Source organism: Triticum aestivum, chromosome 4A (genome assembly GCF_018294505.1).
Source record: "Triticum aestivum cultivar Chinese Spring chromosome 4A, IWGSC CS RefSeq v2.1, whole genome shotgun sequence".
Taxonomy (NCBI): Eukaryota; Viridiplantae; Streptophyta; class Magnoliopsida; order Poales; family Poaceae; genus Triticum; species Triticum aestivum.
Genome location: NC_057803.1, coordinates 714,895,157 through 714,915,592, shown reverse-complemented (window position 1 = coordinate 714,915,592; position 20,436 = coordinate 714,895,157). Strand labels below are relative to the sequence as shown.

The 20,436-nt window shown below is 42.9% G+C and overlaps 1 protein-coding gene and 1 long non-coding RNA gene across 2 annotated transcripts; one reads left to right on the top strand and one right to left on the bottom strand.

Annotated features, from left to right (window-relative positions):
- Positions 1 to 4,594: 4,594 nt before the first annotated feature.
- LOC123083348 (uncharacterized) lies at positions 4,595 to 5,876 on the top strand. The gene is made up of 2 exons (XM_044505411.1): positions 4,595 to 5,109; positions 5,191 to 5,876. The coding sequence occupies exons 1-2, from the start codon at positions 4,600 to 4,602 to the stop codon at positions 5,260 to 5,262; spliced, it is 582 nt and encodes a 193-aa protein (XP_044361346.1). The 5' UTR covers positions 4,595 to 4,599; the 3' UTR covers positions 5,263 to 5,876.
- A 10,944-nt stretch (positions 5,877 to 16,820) lies between these two features.
- LOC123083347 (uncharacterized) lies at positions 16,821 to 17,457 on the bottom strand. Its single transcript, XR_006439277.1, has one exon. It is a non-coding gene; the product is annotated as an uncharacterized lncRNA (long non-coding RNA).
- Between the last annotated feature and the right edge of the window lie 2,979 nt (positions 17,458 to 20,436).

The window sequence follows — 20,436 nt, the reverse complement described above, 5'->3', positions numbered from 1 at the left end:
AGCCGTGCAGGAGGCATACAGGGTGAAGATGATGCGCAAAGTGACTCAGCCACCACACTTCAGAGGGAGCTGCTGGAAAACCTAGTTGAGGATCCACCTCTCCACACCGCAACCACAAGCACATATAGTGGCGCTCCTCAAATTGGTCCACACCTTTGGTTGGGCCAACGATGGCTTGGGCAGCCACACCCCACCCGACATGCCAGAAGCATGAACTAAAGGGCTTGGGCCACCGGTCTAGAAACCCCATCTATAGCTGGCGAGAGACTGGGCCTGTGCCTGGGCTTGGGCCACTGGTCTAGAAACCCCATCGGCCCAACTCCTGGCACGGGAAGCACGCTACCCTTGCTCTAGGGAGTTCCTACCTGCCGCATTATGCGGCAGAATGGCAGGGTTTCGCGTGGGTAGTCCTCTGCCTGGGCCGGCCCACCTACGTGCCACTTCTTGCTTTCTGTCGCGTGAAAAACAATTCCGTGAGAGGCAGGATTCGGTCCTCAGACCTCACACTACACAGGCTACAAACCCACAAGCAGATAACCAATCCACAAGACATAATGTACGAGAAAAATAAGCGCAAAATTCAATAAGGACACATAGCAGTTGTTGAGACTTGGAAAACATTTGTAAAACTTTTTTTTAATTGCAAACATTTTTAAATGCCATTTTTTACATTCCAAAGTCTTTTTCTGAAAAGTAAACAATTTTTGCAAATCCATTTTTTGTAAAAAACAGAACGAAAAAATGTGAACATTTGAAATTACTGAATATTTACTGAGATTATGAATATTTTATGATTTTGGAACAAAAATTTGAAACAAAACTATTTTATAAATTCAGTACAAAAAGTTAACATGTAAACAATTTTTTCAAAAATACGAACAAAATACGTATTGGTATGCTTTTTTGGAAATGTAAACAAATTTGAAACATTGGAACATTTTTTGAAGTTGCCAAAAAAAATGTTGAAACCGTGTACAATTTTTTAAGGATGAACATTTTTATGAAAAAATGTGAATACAATTTTGAAAACATGAACATTTTTTTAGTAAAATGCAAAAAAAATTTAAATACCCCAAACATATTGTGAATTTGTAAATAAACTTTAAAAACATGAAAAATTTCGAAAACAAGAACGATTATTGAAATCCCAAACATTTTCTTAATCTGTAAACAAATTTAAAAAATATGAACTTTTTTTAATTTGTGAACAAAATTTAAAAATGGGAAATGTTTTCTAAATTCTTGAACAATTTTTTGAAATTGTTAACAAATTTTAAAATAAAATAGTTTCTCAAATGTTGAACAAATTTATCAAATTGTAAAAAATCGAAATTTTTGAACTTTTTTGACAATATGCTAACAACTTTTGAAATTCTAAACTTTTTTGAATTTTGAACATTTTTTCTATTTCCGAACAATAACTGAAAATAGGAACATTTTGTGAAATTTGGAACAAATTTTGGAAAATGTGATTTTTTTATAATTTCTAAACATATTTTGAAAACGGAAAAAAGTGAAAAAAGTAAAAGAGGAAAGAAAAAAAAAAGAAAAGAAAAATAGAAACAGAAAAAGAAGCAAAAAAAGAATGAAGTGAAAATAAAAAACGAAGGAAAACCGAGAAAACCCGAAAGGAAATATCACAGAAAAAAAATCCGGTACAAGGAACCTTCGAGAAGGTTCCCAAAACCGTTGGCCGCACATCAAGTGGGCCGGCCCATGTCTAGTCGCTCGCATAATTCCCCTGTGCGAAATCCCGACAATTCGCCGCAGAGAGCGGCGAATAGGGTTTTCCCTGCTTTATGCCCCCACGAGCTCATTTCGTTGCTTCCTTAGCCCATCACTGATGCACCCTGCAGTGTCTTCAGTTACTTTTACTTATCATAATGTATCAATCCCCTGGAACTCAATGGTTTTGAGGAATATCTTATTGATAATTCGATCGTATTCACGTTGGAACATGTTGATTGGTCTCGTCCTTGGTTCCCGCATGTAAACAAGTTGATTGATTGAGAAAGCTAAGGGTAGGGTGTGTTTGGTTAAAGGTGTGGTATGAATGGGTTGAGACCGTTCAATTATTTTTGGGATTGAACCATTCAATTCATGTGTTTGGCTCAATATAAGAGATGAGCTAATTATTTAGGATGGAACCACCAGTCATGCTCACATGGGCATGCCTGCAAAGGATGGCCATTTGATTCGACCAATTTGGTTGGGTGAAACGGTTCAGCATCTTCGCGGCATATTCTTTTTTTTGACTCGAACCATTCAAGTAATTTATAACCAAACATGTATATTTTTGGACGATCCCAACCCATCCGTGGCCACCCTTGCAACCAAACGCACCCAAGAGCATCTCCAATGCCGACCCTCAAATCCTCGCACGCGTACGGATTGTGCGGTCCTGACGTGGTACGTCATCCAATGCGGGCCTATGTAGGTCCGCAGGACGATCCGGGCTCACTTTCTCCCACACACCGGAGATAATCGCTGGGGGGGGGGGCTTTGCGGGCGTCCAGATAGCACCCACACCCGCTTCTGACCACCCTGGCCCACCCAAACCCCTCCTCCCTCACGGCGTGCGTTCCCTCCTGGCACCAGCTGCTTGCATTCATGCCAATGTGGAGCGGCCGCTCCACATTGAAGCCAGTTCAGAGCGGAGGCGACCTCTGACTGTCTCCGCCATTGAAGTGGGGCGTCGGTCGAGGGCGCCGCCCGCTGCATGCCCGGCTGAACACGCCTCCTCGCCACATTCAAACGGATGTGGATTGCCCACCTTCCTCCATTAAACCCACGCGTTTGCCGAGATGCCTACTCCGGTGACACGTCTGTTCGCGAGCTGGCCGAAAATAAACACAATGCCGGTTGGCTCCTCGTGTCCGCCCTTTATTTAAACGATGCCAGATGATGGTCAAGAACCGCATCACACCTCTGCTCCCCGTTTTCTCCTTGAACAATTTTCTTCATAGCATCTTGCGAGCAGGAAGAAGAGTTCTCCGGCACAAAAGCCGGTTGGGTGGCCCGTCGAGCCCGCCGGTCACGAGCCAAGCAACTGTCTGTTCCACCTCCATAGACGCTCCAGGCTGACGTAAGCCAACTCACAGAGGCTGAAGCTCCAAGTCGGTGTGTTGTTCAGCTCACCGAGGAGTGACGAGTTGCTCCAGGCCGACACGAGGGGGGGGGGCACGGTGGCAGGGTATCATGGCTTCTGTGGACAACATCGTGTCGTACCGCGCCTGCGACCGCTCCTCCCGTGCCTGCGACCGCGCCATCCATCGTCGACGTGCGCGTAACCGCACCCTACCAGCACTGAAAGGAGTCGAATACGCGGACATCGATGAGGCGGTGGCCAACACATCTGCGCCCGCCGCCATCATCGACGAGAAGTAGAACACGGGAGGCCGACGCCGCTTGGGTCGCATGAAGGCCACCACCGAGGCGACGTCGGGTGTACACAGCCAGTATCTTTCCCTCCGGTAGGTCACCGTTGTCCCCCTACCCTAAAACCAACCCTGATACGTGGAGCGTAGGGCACCCTTCCCCTCAGGCTGAAGCATCAGCCGGCGGTTTCACTCCTATGAGCGGTGGGGAAGCGAGCCGCCTTTGCGCTGAAGCATATACCTCCGGGGCTCACGGCTGTCGGCCATGAGGAAGACAACGGAGATCCGCCGCGGCCGGCTGTGTAGACTAGTCAAGAGTATCCATGTCGTCGGAATGAATATCCACCGGCGCCGGCCGTTGACTAGTTCTATCTTAGCCTGGTATCATTTTTAGGTAAAAGAAATGTCAAAAATATAATAAATTTCTTCTGGTTTGTATAAAATCCGCCGTGTTTGCATGTATTTCGTCCGGTTAGTTCAAAGTGGTTAAAATGTATGCGAGCAATGTTGAATGATGGCCTTCGGCATCCGCGTCCGCGGATTGGTCCTCTGTCCGGGGACGGATTCGACAGAAAATTTGCGGGTTGACGTTGGAGATGCCGTAATGCATAAAATCTTGTTCCCGCCTGTCCGCGGACACGTCTGAACACGAGCACCAAGATCCCTGCGTGCGTGTGTAGTACTCCCTCCGTAAACTAATATAAGAGTGTTTAGATTACTATTTTAGTGATCTAAACGCTCTTATATTAGTTTACAGAGGGAGTATTTGCTAGCTAAAGCAAATCTTTGTCTCGTCCACCACAGCACTCGCGTGGGTTGGTCTAGTCCTTGGCGAAAGCTAACAAGGTTGGACGTTGTTGTGACATACGTGCGGTGCCGGTCGTCGGCGTACGTAGCCGTCCATGCGAGCTTAGCGGTTGATCGTCGGCGTACGTAGCCGTCCATGCGAGCGTAGCGGTTGGTCGTCGGCGTACGTAGCCGTCCATGCGAGAGCGGCGGTTCAAACGAGTCGCTTCGTCGAGCGACGAATGTGACTGGTGGAGAAGCAAACGACCCAGACGCGCGCATGAGGACACGTACGTGACCGGCCGAAAGCCTGGCGTGGCCTGCCCTCAGCCCCTCCTCACCCCTACCTTACGCACGAAGCTAGCCAGTACTCCTACTTGTATATAAATATCACTACATGCCCGGTAGTGCATTCCAGTGCCAGTGCGACATGGAGATGGTCTCTGGAGGAAGGAGGAGGAGCGACACCCCTGGAGGAGGAAGGAGAAGCCGCCCTGCGACTCAGCGCACAATAAAGCTACTGGTGAACACCCGCACCGGGCGCGTGGTGTGCGCGGAGGCGGGCAAGGATGTGGTGGACTTCCTCTTCTCCCTCCTCGCCCTCCCCATCGGCACCGTCGTCAGGCTGCTCGCCGCGGATCCCATCGGCAGCGTCGGCAACTTGTCCCGGAGCCTCGACGAGCTCGACGGCACCTACATCGTCGATGAAGATGCAAGGGACGCCCTGCTCCCGCCCAGGGCCGGCGGCGGCCTTCTCCTCCTGCTCACCGCTGGCGCGTCGTCCTTCTCTCGCGGGGTCGTGCAGGGCGTCGTGACCTACACCATCACGGACGACCTCAAGGTCACCCCCATGTCTCGCATCTCCGAGATCCCCATGATCAACGCACACCGCATCAGGGACCCCCGCGACCTCCAGGAGAGGATTGTCCACTTTGGCCGCACCGAGGTATGAAACTAGTACTATACTAACTATTAGTAGAGATCGATCGGTTGAATTAATTTTGATGGAGGATATGATGTTTGTCAGAGTCTGAAGATACTCAAGGCGTCACTGCAGTCCCAGACGGTCCTCACCGACGTCTTCCTTAGGAGGCCTTAAACCGCAACCTCAAGAGTCAATAATCGATCCTTATGATCCCCACCAGAGTTCACAGTCTTCTTCCCGTGTCGGTGTTGCATGCGCGTGTGTGCATGTGTGTCTAGCTTTGGTGATTTATATCTATATATGGTCGTGAAGAACATTAAGTAAAGAGTCTGGTTAGTGGTTTAGGTTAGGGGTTTTTTTGTCCTCGGGGGTGCCGCACTCGGATGGATGGTGGTGCTTCTTCTTCGAGATTGTCTTCCGGGCTTCAATCCTCCTTGAGTTTGTTCGTTTGGACATAATCGGTGGAGCTCCGGTGTAGATTCCTACCGTCTCCTTGGGACGGTGAGGTCAGGGTTTCTCGTCATGTGGCGAGATTTGGTGTCTAGTGGTTCAGTTCTATGCAAGGGTTCAATGGCGACGACGGTGCCTCCAGGACGGTCCTTAGGGACACGTGCATGAAGATTTTCCAGCTATCATCGACTAGGTCAGGCCGGCTCCGGTAGTCCAGCGGTGACATCGGTGTGTCGGCGGCTCGTACTCGTTTGATGGTCTCAAAATCTCAATGTAATTTTTATTATGTTTGAAATATTTTGTATTTTCAATGAACTTTCATAATAGATCTTTCTGCAAAAAAGGGGTAGTTATCATCTGGTATCTATTCAGCTGCATGTGACTGTAAATCACCGATCAACTGGTCCCATCGTGTTCACTTGGTCCTTGAATCAACTGTGATTTTTCTTCCGTGACGGTGCACTGTGCAATCTTGGTTGGACTTTGGCGTCCTTTTGATAACAACTTCTCCTGGATTTTGCGATAGTGCTTCACACCTATACAGAAAATTTCCTACGGGTAATCTCCTCCATGAATTTAAAGTAACCCCTTTATTCCAACTAATGGACCTTGTGATATTTTCTTCAGTAATGCTACACCTATGTAATTTTTTTTCGAGAGTACGCCTTGGCGTACCATAGCTTTATAGAAGGCAAAATTAGAGTTACAAGAAACTACACTCGCTGCGAACAACGAGCATAGCACAACACCACACCCAATCACAACACCGCAAAGCAAGCTACAACACAAATGGCCTATCCTAATCGAAACTCAACACCGCGTCTCGACCGACGCCGGACATCTTCGAAGAACACCAACTTCCGTATAGCTTCACTTGTCGACGCACCATCCACTCTTATCACCTAAGAGGAAGTGGCAAGTGGATGGTAGGACTCGATCCGGTCCGAGAAAGACGCCGTCTTGGACACACCAGCGACGGGCGTACATAGCCGTAGAGGATCAAGGAGGACAGCGGCAAACACCGAAGGAGAGCGACGAGGAGCCGTCCATGTCTCCAAACACAATGCTCCCAGCAGAGGAACGACGTCGAAGACGCCACCATTGTGTCAATCCAACCGAATTGAGGCTTTCGCCCGAAGACAACCACAACTCCAAGCAACTGAGGGAGGTGACGAGCACACCACAACGACGCCTCCAAGGAGGGGAATGGCATCCGCGGGTGCCATCGCCGCCGGCCTGACGGAAGCCGAACAAGATTTTCATCCGCACGTCGCACCTCACCACACCATCTAGTATTGGGCAACACCGTCCCAGAAGCTTCACACAGCCGCCACCGCAGCACTTCGCCGACGTAGCTGCCAAGCCGAGGGCCATCGACCGGACGCACAGCAAGGAGCACACTAGCCACACCATCAACGACCCCGCCTGGACAGGAACCGCAGCCTCTCCGCACCTCCGGCAAGTCCAGGCCGCCCACAACAGCCATCGCCCACTCCAAGGGACAGCCTTGCAATGACTGGACCCGCATCTCGACGAAGCCAGGCTGCACCATCGGAAAAGCATCCTTGCTCATCACGCCGAACAGAAGTGTCCGGCCGCTCGCTGCTCGCCAAGACTCCATCTTGGCTGAGCCTCACAGCGCCAACACCAAACTGCCCGCGGACTCACGCTTCTGCCACCGAACACCTACGTAATTTTAGTTACGTGTTTAACGTAAAGAGCAACGTGAAGGGCATTGATTGGACATAGAGGGAGGCAGCGGCCCAGCCCTCGTTAAATTAGGGGGGCTGAGGGGGGGGGGGGGTTTCTTTAGGCAGTTTACGTACACAATTACGTAGCTTCACGTAGATGAAACATTATCGCTAGTCCTGGCCATGGGTAGTCCGGCCCGAAAAAGCCCGACCCGACGCTGCTCCCGGGCTTGTCCCAGGCCTAGATTTTGAGCCCGAAGGTCGGGCCCGGGCCCATTGTTTTCGCATTTTTCTGAAGGGGACCAGCCCATGGCCTGAGGCCCGGCGGGCTTTTACGCGTGCGGGCCGGGCTTGGGCCCAAAAACCAGGCTCGATGGCCGGGCTGGGCCGGGCCCGGGCCTGGATTTTTGTGTCGGGCTTGGCTAGGCCCGGCCCGAGGTATGGCCAGGTATAATTATCGCTTTTTCTTTGGCCTCCATGTCAACCCGTAAATTAATTCCTGTAGGAAATCTCCGGCAAGTGCAGCATGCTTGCAGTTTTTAGTAACAGAGAACATGGAGAATTAAGATTGGATGGAAAGGGATGGGAGGGGCCCACACCCTTGAAAATCAGGGGGTGAAAGAATTTGTTAGGCAGGTTATGTAGGTTTGTGTAGATTACCCGTAGATGTAGGATTATTCTTACTCTGGATTTTGCCAACAACGACCCGCTAGATTTTCACAAGAGACTCTTCCTCTCCAATAACCACTAGATTTTTTTTCTCGCAAAAAAACCACTGGATGTTGACAACAACATCCTTCTAACAGCCTCGCCACCCTTCCCAGAGTGCAGCGAGACGACCACAAACATCCACAGTGTCGCCAAGCGTCCCATTGGCACACAGATCAAATATAGAAGATAGCCAGAGATTGATAAAAACTTGAAAGATTACAAAATCTATTTTAAAATGCAAGAAAATTCATAAAAATAAGGGAAATTTGAGGGGCAGGTAGAAAAAATACTAGAGGGTTGAGAAATATATGAGGAATGGTGTGAGCACCTTATATCCCCTCCTAGTTATATCTTCCTTATTTTTCCCTTCCAAGAAATTTCCTAGAAACTATCAGAGGCTATGAAAATAGGAAAAATGTCTAGGATGTTGAGAAAATTGTGGGTACAGCTGTTTATCCCTTCCCAACTATTTTTGTCCCTTCTCCTTCACCACACCAAACATGGAAAATCCATTTCTCTGTCAAGGAACATCCAGGAAATGTTCGTGCAGGGAGGGATGCCTGGGTAATCCTTGAGCCGGGATTTTTTGGGCCGCATCCGAGTACGACCTTAGCCCCAAAACTACAAACAATAGTATTTACTTACTTAATGTATTATTGGGATATATGAATTCATAGTTACCCCTAATTTCTATTTAAACCTTGCTCTTCTAGTGTTTTGATTTTTTGGGGCTTTTGGGATGAAAATATAAGCTCGATTCCGGCCCGACATTGGATTCAACACAAACTATTGAGCTGGAGTATCCATGCCTAGGCCTACCTCAGAGCCTTGGAAGGCTTGGGTTCCCTACGGACCAGAACATTCCGTCCTCCTAGGTTATTCCTTGCCCTAACACTAGGAAAGACATGATTACTCCGCGCTATCTTCATTGATCCCATCACTTCAGATATTGGGGGTCTCCCCTATCCCATAATCAGGAAGACATTATAGCACACATAAGGAATCTAGGAAGAAGCATAAACATCTACAAGTCAGCTTGAGAAGGTTAGAAGGAACGTAAGACTATCCAGATTCAATTATTTGACACTTTAACATAACCGCTACGGTTTAAGGGGGCTCATGTTGTGCGAATGTCTGACTCAGTCCCGCCTGGCCTATGTGACGGACGCCTCACAAATAGTAAAATTCAAGTCAAGTCAATGAAAGTCCAAGAGACTAACCATGCTTCAAAAGTCAAATGAAATGCGAAGCTGAAATCAAAAGTCAAGAGATGAAGGCTCAATCAAGCCCGCCACTACTAGGGATAACCTTTGTAGTAGTGCTTGTTTTATAGCTAGTAGTAGCGCTTGTACAAGCGCTACCAGTAAGACGCTACAGCTAACTGGTAGTAGTAGCGCTGGTTTTCCAACGCTACTACTATACCTAGTTAGCAGTAGCTCTTGGTAATGAAAAGCGATGCTGATAATAGTAAGTAGTAGTATTGTTTCTTCTGAAAAGCGTTACAGCTAAATTTTTCTGTATTTTTGGAAATGCAGCTTATTGTCGCTGTATTTGTATAGGTTTTATATACAGTACTTTCATCATATGATTTTATGACCATGATTAGTTATTATATATAACAGTGGTGAAATAAACGTGGATTAGATTGAAGTGGAGGCAACATGTGGTGCATGTCGAAAGTACTACTAATCCAAACTTGATCATATTCATTTCACCCACTAATATATATATATATATATATATATATATATATATATATATATATATATATATAATAACTCATCATGCTCATATAACAACTTAGTATCATGCATCATCATAATAATAAATAACTCATCATTGGTATCATAATAACAAGTCCTACTCATCATCATCATACAACTTCTACTCATTATCATAATAACAAGTCATACTCATGATCATCATAGTCATCTAACCAACCGTACTTAATTGTTCTTAGCACATGACCATGTTTGTTAGGTAGGACCTAACTACCCTCTCTAAGGTAAGATAGAATAAAATAAGATAGGCCCTGACTCTCCATTATGGAGAATGGAGACTATCCTGTCTCCAATTCTTGCGCTTTCCACAATGTTCAATGTTGCTTCCAAGTAGCTCCCTACGATTGTCCATATATTTTTCCATCCTTTGATTGTCATGTCTTCATCGGTTTTAGAAATCCGGTATGAACAGTAGTGAAGCCTAGGCAGACCTAGCTGTAAGCTAATAACATCAAGGTGACCTTTCGGGAGCATGAGATGAGTCACACAATCCTTCGGGATTTTCTGTTGAAAAACATAGTAATAACATCATAGTTAGCAATGTAGTTTAGCTTTAGAAGAATTTATGCAAAAGAGGCACGAATGTCGTAATAGTAAAAAAATCTTACCATGCCATCTCCATGGATGTTACCGTAGGTCAGCATGTGCACTAGTGGCACGTATTGACCATAATGTGCAGGAGTTTGATAATTGATATTGTAATTCTCAATATCAATAATAAATGAGATGAGATAATCTTTCTCCTGATAAGTTAATTCTGCGCCATCGATGTAGTAGGTTATGTCTACCATCTTCCATACATTCTTTGAAGAATGAAAATAAGCTATCCATGGAAATAAACTGTCAACCATTTTGAAATAAACAATATAAATTACTTAATAACTATATTTGAGAAAATCACATAGCGGTAGAATTGGAAGCATACCAACAAGGACCCAAATGTCCATATTATCTTGATCGATGTCAGGATCACCAAGATCCAGGATGACAAGCATACCCTCATGAAAATCATACGCCTTGCACAATGCTTCCCAATTCGAGTAACCAAAATGAGATACGCTCTCCGAATTGTATAGATTTACAGCAAAATCAAAACCATGATGGGTCCTTAGGTGAACTATCTTTATTTCCATACTTTCTCGATCTTCAAAATCCATCATCTCCAAGACATAGCGTGTTGCATGACATGGGATAAGCTAGTTGAATTGTAAAAGACAAAAATTACACGTTGAAGAAGCAGAAGTCGTGCTTAATTATGAAAAAACACTTGTCGTCGTTGCGTACCATTTCAACATCGTAGGTCTCCTGGAGCTTAATGTTGAAGCCCGACCTTCTACCAGGTGAGGCCTGTCGCACAAACCCCAGTCGTCGCCGCACCAGTCGCACTCTGGGAGACTTTCATCGTCCGATGACATTTCCTATGTTCATAATTCAAAGATTAAACTTCTAAAATTAAATATATGTACTAAAAAACTAAATTAGATCATTATTATTCATCACGGGTTGACTATCGGTCTTTCGGGATTCTCCTTCCTCTCTCATATATGGTGGACACTCCCTCACTGAGTTTTTGACCGTCGATGATGGTCGCTACTCCTCCTTCCCCTAGTGCATAACAAAGGTCTAGAACAAGGAGAAGAAGGAGAAGCGACCCACATGACAACAGTCGGCATTCTTCTTCTCTCATATATGGTGGAGACTCTCCCTCACTCATTTCTGTCATGTATGGAGCCCCGACAGACTTAAAGTCAACTCGAAATGTCGTTTAATTCTCTTTCTAGCAAATCCGGGGTACTCGATATTTCCTACATATTCTAGCATGCTAAAATTCACGGAAAAATCTGGCATGACCTTTGCCAAAATACATATCAAGCGCCTGAAATTTGCGTGAACAAAGATGGATCAACACTCCGGCAAAACATAGGCCACTGTGAGGTGTTCCCTGCAAACATAGGCCACTTCGGCAAGCACTAGCACTACAGAACACTACATATCACATGTCTAAATCTCCATCATATTCCATGAAAATTATCACAGCTACTCATGTAGCTACTACTCTACTACAACTATCAAAACATCTACATCATCATCGACATGGGGATTTGGCTGGTCTCACCTCTAGGTCGGAGGTGGTCGGTGACGGGGATGATGCACGGGCTCCTTGATTTCTACAAAAACTAAATATAGAAAACATTATTATCCTCATCTTAGGACTTAGTGAAACCCTATGTCTAAAACATCCTAGTTCTAGCCCTAACATTTACTAAAAATACCTTGTTCTAACCCTAAAAATTGAAAAGACCTATACATTTACTAAAAGTACCCTAGTTCTAGCCCTAACATCTGTCCATCCATCCATCTATCTATATATCCTCATAAACCCTAGTTCTAATCATCGACATGGGCTTTTCCATATTTTATTTGATGCCGACATCGAACGAAATCTATTGTATTCAAAAGGACTTAAATTTACTAAAAATATTCTAATTTTCGGTTCTACTCTACATTTACTAATTTTCTATTTTATTCAAAAGAAGAAAATTTACTAAAAATTCCTATTCTATTCAAAAGACCTGCATTTACTTATTTTTTCAATTCTATTCAAAAACCTACATTTACTAAAAAATCTCATATAGCATCATACATTTCCGTACCTAAAAATTTCTATTACTAATTTCTTTTACTAAAAATTTTATTACTAAATTCTATTACTAAAAAACTTTCTATTACAGAAAGGAGGAGGAGGAGAGGTGGAGGAGGAGGAGGGAGGAGGAGGAGGGGGAGGAAGAGGGAGGGAGGAGAGAGCAGGAGGAGGGAGGGGAGGAGGAGGGAGGAGGAGGAGGGGGCCGTCGGAGGGAGGAGGAGGGAGGGAGGGACCTTGGGGCGCTGGTGAGCGACGGTGGGCGACGGCGGCGATGGCGCGCGGCGGAGTGGTGTGAGAAGAGAGTGGGGACGCGAGCGGTCCGGTTGGATAAGGTGCCCTTAGTAGTAGCGCTCGTTCACAACCCCCGCTACTGCTATGATCAATAGTAGTAGCGCTTTTATAGAACCAGCGCTACTGTTATTGATCATAGCAGCAACGCTTTTAGTGAAACAACGCTACTACTAAGGCTAAGCATGTAAAAAAAGCATAAAAAAACATTGGTCATCATTGATCTTTTTGTGTAGAATCTAAATTGTCAGTATGAATCTTCACCGGTTTAGGAACCGGTGAGGATTCATATTGCGACCACAAATCGTACACGTAGAGTACAATAAAGACCGAGTGGTTGTGATAGTTTGAGAGGCACCATATTTAAGGTGGTAAACATTCTGTTCACGGAGCGAGGTGGGACCAAACTTGGGTCCTAGAGGGGACTGAAGTTAGCAGTAGCGCTGGTTGCAGGAAAGTGCTACTACTAAGTACAATAGCAGTAGCGCTTTTTACGTATGAGCGCTACTAGTATACCTAGCCTGCCGGCAACGGTCTGGCAATTATAGTAGTAGCGGGTTTTATAACTACAACGCTACTGCTATGTGCATAGTAGCAACGCTTTTTCTTCCCAAGCGCTACTGATAATTAGTAGCAGCGCTGCCTTCTAAACAGCGCTACTGGTGAACTCCTGTGTATAAGGTTTTTCCTAATAGTGCGGGGAAATGAAGGCCCAATCAAGCTCAAGCAAATGATTGAGCTAATCCACAATGGACCATGCATCATCCCCTCCTTCCTAGTCCACCATGGACTCATGAACCAAGAACGATCATTTCTCCCCCTCCTGCCTATCATCTCAAGGCGGTCTTGTTCTTTTGTCGAGGACCACTAGGCGATAAAATGTCATGCACTCGGAATGTACTCACAACTACTCTCACTTAACAAAACTAAGTGGCAGAGGCAACAACCCCTCCAAGGAACGGTGTGTCGAGGGAAGTGGGCTCTGCCACATTCCCCTACAAGACTTCCATCTTTGAGTCCTATTTCCCCATAAAGGCAAGGTACTAGTGTTTGTATTAGAGCCCCGATTTTCATAGTTGTACCACCCCAGGTTTCCTTAAAGGGAGCCACACAGCTTCCGTATACCCAAGGGCCTATGACGGGGTGAAGAAGGCGTCCATAGCGGGATGGATGAGGATACAAGGTACTGCTAGAACGACAACTATGCCCAGAGTTATTTCCTGTTTTCGGTGTTTATGTTTGAAGGTAAAATAAATATTTTGTACTTGTTAAATCCAGAAAAGTATAAGAGCAAGTTCCAAGTCATAAGAGACCAGATGAGCCAAGGACCCAGGCCAAAGTTTTTCCAAGTGCAGGAAGCTTTTTTAATTCATGGATATTTGTTTTAAATCATGAACATTTCCCAAGTACATGAAGTTTTTTTAAAAAATAAAAAATATTTTTTGACTCCACAAACATTACTTAGTTTGTGTATTTCCAAATTTGCGATTACTCTATAAATTTGCAAATATTTTTTAGATTTTTGCACATTTTTTGAATTTGCGAACATTTTCTAAATTCATGCACACTTTTTTAATCTGTATACATTTGTGTAAAAACTTTGCAAACATTTTTTGAGTACACGAACAGTTTTTGAATTTGTAAAAAAAATTCAAATTAGTGAACATTTTTCAAGTTTATAAACATTTTTTTGAAATTTCCTACATTTTTACATTTTTTAATATTCTTAATTTAAACAAAACCGACGAAAAGAAAACCTCCTTTCTTGTTCCCACGTACACACCTCGGTCCCATTTTGTTTTGAGACATTATTTTTCTAGAACAGAGCCGACCGAGCAGTGGAATGGTGGATGCGAGCAGGATGAACTGGTGCCCCGACCCACAGGGGCTCGACGTGAGTGAAGCCTGTGTACGTACACAACGGGAATGCTATATCTATACCCCTATATAGTGTGCGAATAACTTTGAAAGATGGTCGTTGGATGAAGTCAATCTGACGGTGCAGAGATGGCAAATACGAGCACTACTGGCCGTTGGATATCATCTACATTCCACCAGATTTTGCCACATGTACAATCTAAAAGGCTCCATGGTTGAACTTAAGCATAATACATAAACCTCAAAACACAAGCACTTCTCCTTTGTTCTACAATCTTCAGTATCATAATTGCCCAAATTTTTTCTACATGAATTGCCATTATTTGTTTTTACTTTATACTTTACGACACACAATTCCATGAATCTTAAAATAGATTAGCTTTTTATAAAACTAATTGATTTTGAATGAGATGAACTATAAGAATTAAACGAACATCTACATCTTGCATATATGGCTCAAAGCTTACATGCTATAATGTGGTATTTATTCATAATTTGGTTGTCAAATCTCATGTGTGCAATGCACGTGTACCTTACTAGTCTTGCTTAGAGCTAGAATAGCATCCATGTGTGCGAGCATATAGTGCCGGCCTGTTAGCTCAGGTCGTTTGCTCGCTCGGTTCAACGTATTGGTTTGGACCATTTTTTCTTTGTTTTTTCACTGATTTTTTTGGTTTTGTATTTTTAATTATTTTTCTTTGTTTCTTTCTTGACATTTACTGGTTTGTTCTTGTTTTTCTTTGTTTCTTTCTTAGTCTTTTGCTTTTCTTTATTTTGATGTCAAATATTTTACATACACATTCAACATTTTTTCTATGCATTAGGAACCTTTTTGGTATACACGTTAACATTTTCCAAATACTTGACCAATTTTTGGTATACTTGGAACATTTTTTATATAGACGTTTAACATTCTCCAAATGATTAAAGTTTTCAAAACTTATATTTTTTCGTGTCTGCTTTTTTTATACATCAGGAAACATTATATATACATATGTTTAACATACATTTTTTACGTCTACTTTTTCCATTCACATTGGAGATGTTTTGTTTATTTTATGAAAAAATGTTTATATACATTTAACATTTTTGAAAAGATATATTTTTTATGTCTACATTTTTCATACACATTGAACATTTTTTGTATACAGTGGAAACATTTTCTATATACATGTTTATCATATCCAAATGCAAGATTAATACTTTAAAAAAATGCTTTTGATGTCTACTTTTCCCATAAACATTGTACAATTTTTTTATACATAGGAAACATTTTTATATACATGTTTAACTTCTTTCAAATACATGATTAGTACTAATTTATATATATATATATATATATATATATATATATATATTATGTTTTGATGTCTATTTTTTCATAAACATTATACCATTTTTGTATGCATTAGAAATATTTTTCTATACACATTTAGCGTTCCTCCAATGCACGATTAACATCTTTCAGAAAAATTATATACAGTGATTTTTATGATAGATATAATCAGAATATTCTGAAATACAAGCAAACGGGAAAAAGGAAATAAAACAATATTAGAATGCAAAAATCAAATAAAGAAAAAGAAAAAAAAAGGCTAAAGGCCTGAGACCGCGTTGTGCCGGGCCAATCTGGCGGCTGCCTGAACCGAGACACCCTACTGTCTCATGTCAACCGAATAAACTTGACATGAGCGGGCGTCACTGCCAACGGGTCAGGGGCGGCTTCGAAGACATATGAAGTTGAGGCGACGTGCCCAATCTGTCAAGCGGCTGTGGATTCATGGCGACATGCTTTATTGGACTGTAATATGTCCAAGAGTGTATGGTCCTTGCGCGACGATGATTCTCTTCTTCCAATCTATGGCGACGAGACTACCTATCCAAGGTTGTGGCTGTTTGTTTGTTTTTTTTTTTTGTTTTTTTTTTGGAGACAAGGCTGTTTGGTTTGTGCAGCACTCTCAGCAGGGACAAATTCATCTCGGTTCTTTTTACGTTGTGGGCTATTTGGTGGGCTAGGAGAAAGGCCATCCATGAGCATGAGATGCAAAGTCCGTTGTCCACACACATGTTTATTCAGAAGTACTTGCAGGAGCTCAACGACCTCCAAGCAAAGACCCGAAGTACTAGAACTGCAAGAACTCCGAAGGCGGGGCATGTTTTACACAGCCCAGCGGCACTAGGCGCATTTTGTTTTGCTCTTTGTGCCATAGGTTCACGCCTCGCTAAAGACACAAGTGAAGTAGTTTGAAGTGGCCTGCACTCTCTCTGTTTCTCTGTTCGGCGTGACAGTTCAAGGCTGAAGAGGTTGTATAACGGTCACGTATGTAGACATGAGGATTACACCTACATCATTCATAATTAACAAGCTTGGATCCGCAATGCGGTCGATCGTGAACCTTTCCCTCTCACTTGCATTGGTAACACACATTGACACGCCACAACCAGGGTGGACTTTTATTTACTTATAGGAGTACGTACGTACAGCGAAGTAGTAGTAGCAGCATCAAGGACAAGTGAGGAGCAGGGCATGCAGCTAAGCGTGGAGCTGGTGACGGAGGACGATGGCGCCACCTTCCATCAGCCGGGCCGCTGCCGCGGCAGCAGTCTCACCCATGGCGGCAACCTCGAGGGCGGCCGGGGCCTTGTTCCCTCCGGCGCTTACAGGGGCCGGCGCCGGGGCACCGCCACCATGTACGAGGGGATGGCCGGCCCTCAGAGCGTCGAACGAGATGTACCTCGCCTTGGCGGACTCGCCCGCCATGACCGCGCACAGCACCACGGCCAGCGCCAGCAGCCGGCCGGTGGAGAGGCGAACGGTGGCCGTCGCCATGTCACTCTGAGTCTGATCTCTCCTCCGGTGAGTACGTCAGACCGGGCTGGGATCGTATGCGCTGTTCAGTCGCGACGAGGTGCGTGTGGTTCTGATTCAGGTGCATCCATCCCCTCCCTCTCCCTCTATTTGTAGGAGGTGAAGAAACCACTGAAGATGCGATGCTGCAGCTACGGGCGCCTCCATTGAAGGAAGGCACATGGTTGTGGTTGGCGATGATCATCAAGTGCGATTAATTGGCCGGCTGCAATGGTCGCTCGTCGTCGTAGGTTTGGCAGGCCTGGCTCCTAGCTAGGTTCGGCGGCCGGCGGTAACTCCGGCTACTCTCTAGCCTCAATTCTTTAGCCAGTCGTTACGTCCACCACGAAATTAATTAGCTCATAAGCTGCAATGAGATAGATACTTTTTTTTTGCGGGTATCAAGATAGATACATTGATCAACATAGCATGGTATCCCACTATTCGCTCAATGCAGCTTCACATGGCACAACTTTGTCATTAGTTGTGCATCATCTCCCACTCCTCTTTGACAGCTCTTCAAAATGTTTAGGAATTTCAAAAAGTGTTCCAGCTCTTCAAATTTTTTCACCAATTTATAAAATGTTCATGTTTTCATATATTGTTCACAAATTGAAAAATTGTTCACATATTTTTTTATTTTGTCCACAATAAGTTCGAGAACTCAAGTATTGTTTGAAATTCAAAAATGTTTCTTGCTTTTGAAAATTATTCATCATTTCAAAAAAAGTTCCAAATCAAACATGGTTCTTATTTTTTGAAAAATTGTTCAAATCTTCAAAAAATGATCTTACTTTACAAAAAGTTTTGGGGAATTTAGAAAATGTTCCCATTTTCAATTTTTGTTCACAAATTTAAAAATGTTCACGAGTTTTTTGAAAAAAATATTTTTTAGAAAAGTTTGCATTTGTCAACAATTTGTTTTCTTTTCAAAAAATTCTTCCTATTTTCATCATTTTTTCATAGATTCAAAAATTGTTCATATTTTCAAATTTTGTTCACATCTGAAATTTTTTCATTTTTTCAAATTTTGTTTGGAGCTTCATAAAATTGTTTGAATTTTCAAAAATTGTTTATACATTCAAAAAAGGATTGTATTTTCAAAAGAACATTCACATCAGAAAAACTGTTCATGTTTTCTGTTTTTGTTCGGAGTTTCAAAAAATGTTTGTTTTTTAACTTTTACTCCCAATTTCAATTTTTTTCCATTTTTTTAGGAAAATCGCAAAATCAAGAGATGTTTGATTTTCTAAAATTTCGGTAGATTTTCTTTGTTTACTTCGCCTGTCAAAAAGTAATTAGTTCATTAAAAAATCTTGTTTGAATTTTCATTAGACTTTTGATCTTACAATACTTCCTTATTAAAGCCCCGAGCTAGGAATTTAACAGCAAGCCCCTTCAGGCGCGCTGGTTACTTGCGCGCTTGTAGTTTGTGATGTCGTCGGTTCGAACCTGAACGACCGCATTAATTTTTGGAGTTTTCGGGTGCTATCCCGCTGGTGGGCCGGCTCAGTTCGCTGCTTCTGTGTGCGCCGGAACGCTACTCGCCGCAAAATGCGGCGCATAGGAGTTCCCATGGACACAGACACATTTGCGTGATTGTTTGTGGTGTGAGCGTGCATGCATGTGTTGTGTGTGTGTCGAGATGTGTGAGACTGCGTGTCCATGTGTGTGTGTGTGTGTGTGTGTGTGCGAGCGCGTGCAAGAAAGAGAGAGACAAATAAGGAAAGAGACATCATTGATATAAAATGCGATTAAGTTTCAACTCATAAAGAGAGATGATTAATCTCTTATGTTGTTATTTTGTTGTGCGAAGCGTGGATATAACATGGACGCATATATACAAGTTACAATATCATATTATTGTTCTTGCATATTATGGATCATCACAAGTTTTGTTTATAATGTTTGCAAGTTTTTTTGTTGTTTATGTTTTTCTTCTTTTTTTCTTGTTATTTAAGGTAATACCAATGCCATGGATCACTCTTTCTGAGAATACTTTTTTTAAATTTTTTTATTTGACAGCCACCTAATGTTTTTTCTCGTTTAGTCATTTTCTTCCCACTTTTATGTGTGTTTGTTTATATTTTTTTAATTGATTTTTTATGTGTATGAATGAATGTTGGGTGTGTGTGTAAGTATACTTATGTATTATACAATATGGGTATAAATTATACTAGGGCGCAAAAAATACAATATTATATATTTAATATTGCATTTATAATAACTTGCAATTGCTATACAAATTGTGTGCAAGTTTTCAGCATCATTATTTTTTATTTTACTTTATTTTCTTCTTCCAGGGTAATACTAATGCCAGTAATGCATATGTTCTTAGAAAATTTCACTTTTAGAAAAACTCCATTATTGATATGACCAGTGCAAAAAACATTGTGATTCTAATTCAAAACTTTAGCGTGATGGTTGCTAAATATAATAGACTAGAATTTTGGTTTTAATTCATTCCTTTCCCCTCTATTAATTTGTATCATTACGGTTTATGTGTGCGAAAGCAAACATACGTGTTAAAGCAAAGCATATGTATTACATGATGCTGATTATACAGTTCTTTGCATGGATATTGTGTGTGCATGCACACTAGCGGCTAGATTAGATATTGGAGTATCTAGTACTAGTGTCTAGTATCACTAGTGCGTGTCTCTCTCTGAGAAAAAAAATAGTACTAGTAAGTAACAACGGCAATCCAGTTATTTGCTAGTGTTTGATTGTCTGCGCTTAGATAAGGCATAGTAATTTTCACTGTTGGGCTTTGGGCTCTGATCAGCTAGTACTGAAAATAATTGAAACACCTTAAGTTTTCAGTCAAGCTTTCGATAGGACAAGTACCTTCTATGTTGTTCGTTAGATGTGAATCAAGCAATATAGGTGAAAAGCCACCAAAACGAATAAATCTTTCAAGCACCTGAGTCATAGGTGCTCCCAACACTTTTTAGACTCCGGAACATTTCAGAATTTCCAGGCCTTTTTCTCTTCAAGAATATTTTTAAATTAGCAAGCATCCTTAAAATTACGAACAATTTTCAGACCGCTGATTTG

Excerpts from the sequence above, each read along its gene's own strand:
- LOC123083348 (XM_044505411.1), top strand. The coding sequence starts at position 4,600 with ATGGTCTCTGGAGGAAGGAGGAGGAGCGACACCCCTGGAGGAGGAAGG. Across the intron at positions 5,110-5,190 it reads TCCACTTTGGCCGCACCGAG|AGTCTGAAGATACTCAAGGC; the intron begins GTATGAAACTAG and ends GATGTTTGTCAG.